Source organism: Trichechus manatus, unplaced genomic scaffold, assembly GCF_000243295.1.
Source record: "Trichechus manatus latirostris isolate Lorelei unplaced genomic scaffold, TriManLat1.0 scaffold00057, whole genome shotgun sequence".
NCBI classification, from domain to species: Eukaryota; Metazoa; Chordata; class Mammalia; order Sirenia; family Trichechidae; genus Trichechus; species Trichechus manatus.
Window position 1 is genome coordinate 6,589,274 of NW_004443993.1, and position 6,061 is coordinate 6,595,334.

At 44.5% G+C, this 6,061-nt stretch overlaps 1 protein-coding gene across 2 annotated transcripts in view; it reads right to left on the bottom strand.

Moving 5' to 3' along the window:
• Positions 1–6,061, bottom strand: part of ADAMTS10 (ADAM metallopeptidase with thrombospondin type 1 motif 10) — a 30,919-nt gene that overhangs the window by 15,881 nt on the left and 8,977 nt on the right. For both annotated transcript variants that reach the window (XM_023733240.1, XM_004378406.2), the window contains one exon: positions 2,460–2,677. In XM_023733240.1, coding sequence (XP_023589008.1) covers positions 2,460–2,677 — 218 coding nt within the window. The remainder of the gene's footprint in view (positions 1–2,459; positions 2,678–6,061) is intronic.

Here is a 6,061-nt window from a genome sequence, read left to right on the forward strand (position 1 = left end):
TCCCTCCTGATAACATGTCCAAAGTATGTGAGACAAAATCTCACAATCTTTGTTTCTAATGAGCATTCTGGTTGTACTTCTTCCAAGACAGACCTGTTTGCTCTTCTGGAAGTCCATGGTATCTTTGATATTCTTCGCCAACACTATAATTCTGTCCTGGATTGAACTGTGTCCCCCAAAAATATGTGTCAGCTTGGTCAGGCCATGATTCCCAGTATTGTATGGTTGTCCTCCATTCTGTGATTGATGTAATTTTCCTATGTGTTGTAAATCCTTAACTCTGCCTGTGGTTAATGAGGCAAGATTAGATTATGTTAAAAAGGATTAGGGTGGGATGTAACACCCTTACTAAGGTCACATCCCTGATCCAGTGTAAAGGGAGTTTCCCTGGGGTGTGGCCTACACCACCTTTTATCTTACAAGACATAAAAGGAAAGGGAAGCAGCAGAGAGGGGAACGTCATATCACCAAGAAAGCAATGCAGGGAGCAGAGCACGTCCTTTGGACCCGGGGTTCCTGCACAAGAAGCTCCCAGTACAGGGGAAGATGGATGACAAGGACCTTCCTTCAGAGCCGACAGAGAGAGAAAGCCTTCCCCTGGAATTGATGCCATAAATTTGGACTTCTAGACTACTAGACCGTAGAAAATAAATTTATCTTCGTTAAAGTCATCCCCTTGTGGTATTCCTGTTACAGCAGCGCTAGATAATTAAGACAAGTTCAAAGGCATCAATTCTTCTTTTCTTTGGTCTTCCTTAGTCACTGTCCAGCTTTCACATGCATATGAGGCAATTGAAAATACCAAGGCTTGGGTCAAGCGCACCTTAATCCTCAAAGTGACATCTTTGCTTTTTAACACTTTGAAGAGGTCTTTTGCAGCTGATTTGCCCAATGCAATATGTCGTTTGATTTCTTGACTGTTGTTTCCAGGGGCGTTGACTGTGGATCCAAGTAAAAGGAAATTCTTGACAACTTCAATCTTTTCTCTATTTATTATGATGTTGCTTATTAATCCAGTTGTGAGGATTTTTGTTTTATGTTGAGGTGTAAGCCATACTGAAGTCTTTGATCTTCATTAGCAAGTGCTTCAAGTCCTCTTCGCTCTCCATACACAAGGTTGTGTCATCTGCATAATGCAGGTTGTTAATGAGTCTTTCTCCAATCCTGATGCCCTGTTCTTCTTCATATAGTCCAGCTTCTCAGATTATTTGCTCAGCATACAGATTGAATAGATACAGTGAAAGGGTACAACCCTACCACACACCTTTCCTGATTTTAAACCACGCAGTATCCCCTTGTTCTGTTCGAACGACTGTCTCTTGGTCTATGTACAGGTTCCACATGAGCACAGTTAAGTGTTCTAGAATTCCTATTCTTTGAGATATTATCCATAATCTGTTATGATCCACACAGTGGGTTGCCTTTGCATAGTCAATAAAACACAGGTAAACATCTTTCTGGTACTCTCTGCTTTCAGCCATGATCCATCTGACATCACCAATGATATCCCTCGTTCTATGTCCTCTTCTGAATCCAGCTTGGATTTCTGACAGTTCCCTGTTGATGTACTGCTACAACTGCTTTTAAATGATTTTCAGCAAAATTTTACTTGTGTGTGATATTAATGATATTGTTTATTTCCGCATTCTTTTGGATCACCTTTCTTTGGAATGGACACAAATATGGATCTCTCCCAGTTAGCTGACCAGGTAGCTGTCCTCCAAACTTTTTTGGCATAGATGAGTGAGCACCTCCAGCGTTTCATCCATTTGTTGAAACATCTCAATTGGTATTCCATCAATTCCTGGAGCCGTGTTTTTCACCAATGCCTTCAGTGCAGCTTGGACTTCTTCCTTCAGTACCATTGGTTCTTGATCATATGCTACCTCCAGAAATGGCTGAATGTCATCCAATTCTTCTTTTTGGTACAGTGACTCTGTGTAGGTAGTATTATTCTCCCCATTTTATAGATGGGTAAAACAAGGAACGGAGTCCCTGGGTGGCACGAGCGGTTAAGCACTTGGCTGCTAATTGAAAGGTTGGATGTCCACATCCATCCAGAGGTGCCTTGGAAGAAGGGCTTGGTGATCTACTTCTGAAAAATCAGTCATCAAAAACCCCATGGAGCACAGTTCTACTCTGACTTACATGGGTTGCCATGAGTAAGAATCGACTTGATGGCAACTGGTCTTTTTTTTGTAAACCAAGGAAGAAGGATAAAGTAAATTGCCCAAGGGTGCACAGCTAAAAAGTTGGCATTGCTGAGATATGAACCCAGGCAGTCTGATTCCGGCCTCCAAGCTCCTATCCACTGCGCTCCGCTACATCTGTGCCAAGTGCAGCCCTCTGCGCTCACCCCGTCCCACCTCCATTCTATTGGTCTGGCCCAGATCAGGGACTCGGGGTGGGTGGCAATACCCCCTCCTCCTGACCCTACCCAGGGAGGGGGAGGCACTTACAATGTTCATGATGGCCAGCACATACTGTTCCACATCTCGGCGCCCGTGGTAGGCCACCATCATCTTGTCAGCCACCACCAGTGTCTCCACGTAGCGCTCTCGGCTGACTGAGCGCTTCAGGCCTGGCTGGCCTCGCTCTGTCTCGTTCCTGAGGGGCCTAGCGGGTGGTGGCTTCAGGGTGCGCAGCCACCATGGCCGCCCCTTCCACGGTTTCTCATCTGTGGGACCCAGTATAGCAAGTGAGTCACTATACTTTTACAACCTCCTGCCTAACTGGTTGTCCCTCTCACCGACAGCTGGGATGGACAGTTTCTGGTCATCTTGCTCCTGTTACTATTGTCCACTACCTGGCTGACAGTACATCTGCCTGCCTGACTGTCAATCACCTCATTATCTGATTGTACAAGTACCCAACTATGGCCCCACTGTCCATAAGTCTAGCTCTACAATGGTGTGACCTGTCCTGCTGCTACACTTGTAGCAGACATACAACCACAGTCACTTGTACAAAGTTGGATGGTGTACTACTTGGGTGGTTGCACAACCAGCTGGGCAATGGGATAGTCAGGCTGTAGTACAGTTAGATGGTAAGACTATCAGGCACTGGGAAAGGGGCACGTTGGGTTGTTATGCAACACACTTTGGTTGAAATTACAGCCTGATTTCCCCACTATCTGTTGTACAATAGCCCTGTTGTCCCATTGCCTGAATGCCCAGGGATTCAGCAATGCCCAAATGTCTGACTGAACAATTACATGACTGTCCCACTGCCAAAGAGTTCACAATGGCCCAGTGTCCTACTACATCAGCATGTTTGTACAATGCTCTGACAATTCCACTGCCCAAATGAATTGGTATGTAAGTCTGTCTCGCTGCTTGGTCTATGTGGTTGTACAACTTCCTAGCCTTCCAATTATGGAACTTTTGGGGAGGCGGAGCCAACACGGCACTACAGACAGAAACACCATGCCATCCCTCTGCAGCAAAGACCCGAAAAAGTAAAACAGATAGAAACGTCAATGCTGGAAACCTAAGTACCAAAATGAAGGAATAAAGAAATTGGTCAAGCACCAAATGGAATAAGAAACTGACAGAGAACAGAAGATGAGGAGAGTTACAGAGTGGAGGTCCCATACCAGCTAATGTGGCCGGATTCGCCATCTTGGACTACAGCCACCAAAGAACTCAGACGGACTATGGAAAGGCAACTTCATGGAGCTCCCAAAAGGAGACAGAGCATCCCGGTACCAGGGATACATGCTTTCCCACCCCCCATTCTTCTTCCCTCTACAAGGCCTCTGCTGCTTGCCAATGGGCCACGGTTGCGTCACTGGAGAGATACCAGCTCACTGCTGCTTGGGTTTGCCATCTTGGATCTTAACCACCAAGGGCTGCAGGTCAGCGAGTACGGGAAGGCAACTTCACGGAGCTCCCAGCAGGAGACAGAGCACCTGGTAACCAGAGATACATGCTTTCCCACCCCTTACCCTTCTTCTGTCTACAAGGCCTCTGCTGCTTGCCCACGGGCCATGGTTGCTTGGCTGTGGAGACATTAGCTCACTGCCACTGGGGTTGACCCCGCCTCCACCACCCAACCCCTTCGGCATTATTTTTTTGTTTGTTTGTTTTTTGGTTTGTATTTTTTGCTTGGTTTTGATGTTTTTTGTTTTTGTTGCTTTTCTCTCTCTCTCTTTCCTTCCTCCCACCCAGCTAGACCTGTGTGTCATCCCTTCCCCTTCTTGAAGGGCTGTGATTTTTTGGTTTGTTTGCTTTGTTCTTTGTGTGTGTGTGTGTGTGTGTGTGTGTGTGTGTGTTTTAATTTTTTTTTTATTATACTTTAGATGAAGGTTTACAGAACAAATGGTTTCTCATTAAAGGGTACACATATTGTTTTATGACATTGGTTAAGAACCCCACGACCTGTCAACACTCTCCCTTCTCGACCTTGAGGACCTTTTTTTTGGTGGAAATATATGTAGCCAAAGTTACACCATTTCAAAAGTTTCTATATGTATAATTCAGTGACATCGATTACCTTCTTCCAGCTGTGCTGCTATTCTCACTATCCTTTTCCAAATTATTCCATCACCATTATCTTCAACTCACTGTCCCCTAGGCTTCCCATCAAAACTTCTGAGTTGCTGTTGTCAATTTAATTTCACATAGATAATTCTTTTTTTTTTTGTACCTTAGATGAAGGTTTACAGAACAAATAGTTTCTCATTAAACAGTACACATATTGCCCTATGACAATGGTAAAAACCCCATGACATATCAACACTGTCCCTTCTCAACCTTGGGTTCCCTATCACCAGCTTTCCCGTCCCCTCCTGCTGTCTAGTCCTTGTCCCTGGACTGCTGTGCCTCATTAGTCCTGTTTTGTTTTATGAGGCTGTCCAATCCCCAGCTGAACGGTGAACTTCGGGAGGGGCTTCATCACTGAGCTAAAAGGGTGTCTGGGGGCCATACACTCGGGGTTTCTCCAGTCTGTCAGGCCAGTAAATCTAGTCTTTATTTTGTGAGTTAGAATTCTGTTCTACATCATTTTCCAGCTCTGTCCAGGACTCTCTATTGTGATCCCGGTCAGAGTAGTCAGTGGTGGTAGCCGGGCACCATTTAGCTATACTGGACTCAATCTGGTGGAGGCCGTAGTAGCTGTGGTCCATTAGTCCTTTGGACTAATCTTTTCCTTGTATCTTGTTCTCTTCATACTCCCTTGCTCCCAAAGGGGTGAGACCAGTGGGGTATCTTAGATGGCTGCTCACAGGCTTTTAAGACCCCAGACGCTACTCACCAAGGTAGAAGGTAGAACATTGCCTTTATAAACTGTGTTATGCCAGTTGAGCTAGATGTCCCCCGAGACCATGGTCCTCACAGCCCTCCGCCCAGCAATTCAGTCCCTCAGGGAGTTTGGACGTGTCTATGGAGCTTCCATGACCTTCCCTTCTACAAGTTGTGCTCGCTTCCCCAGTAATGTGTACTGTCTTACCCTTCACCAAAGTTAACACTTATCTATTTAGTACCCCCCGCCATCCCTCCCATCCCTTGTAACCAACAAAGATTGTTTCTTTTTGTGTGTAAACTTTTACATGAGTTATACAGTAGAGGTCTCATACAATATTTGTCCGTTTGTGATTGAATTATTTCACTCAGCATATTGTCCTCCAGTTTCATCCATGTTATGAGATGCTCCACAGATTCATTGTTGTTCTTTATCTTTGTATAATACTCCATTGTGTGTATGTACCATAGTTTGTTTTTCCATTCATTCATCTGTGGATGGGCATCTAGGTTGTTTCCATCTTTCTGCTATTGTGAACAGTGCTAAATGAATGGGTGTGCATATGTCTATTAGTGTGATGGCACTTATTTCTCTAGGATATATTCCTAGGAATGGGACTGCATTTTGTAGTGTTTTTTTTTTTTTTTTTTTTTTGTGGTGCTGATGTTTTCTTTGTTCCTCTTACTCTCCTGTGCTGAATTCCCTTTGTTTCTGGATTTTTTTCTCATTTTTGTTTTTGTAGGTTTTGTTTTTACTGAGACTTTATGTTTTTCTTCTTTATTTTGATGAGTAGGTTTGTTAACTTTCTTTGTGGTTACCT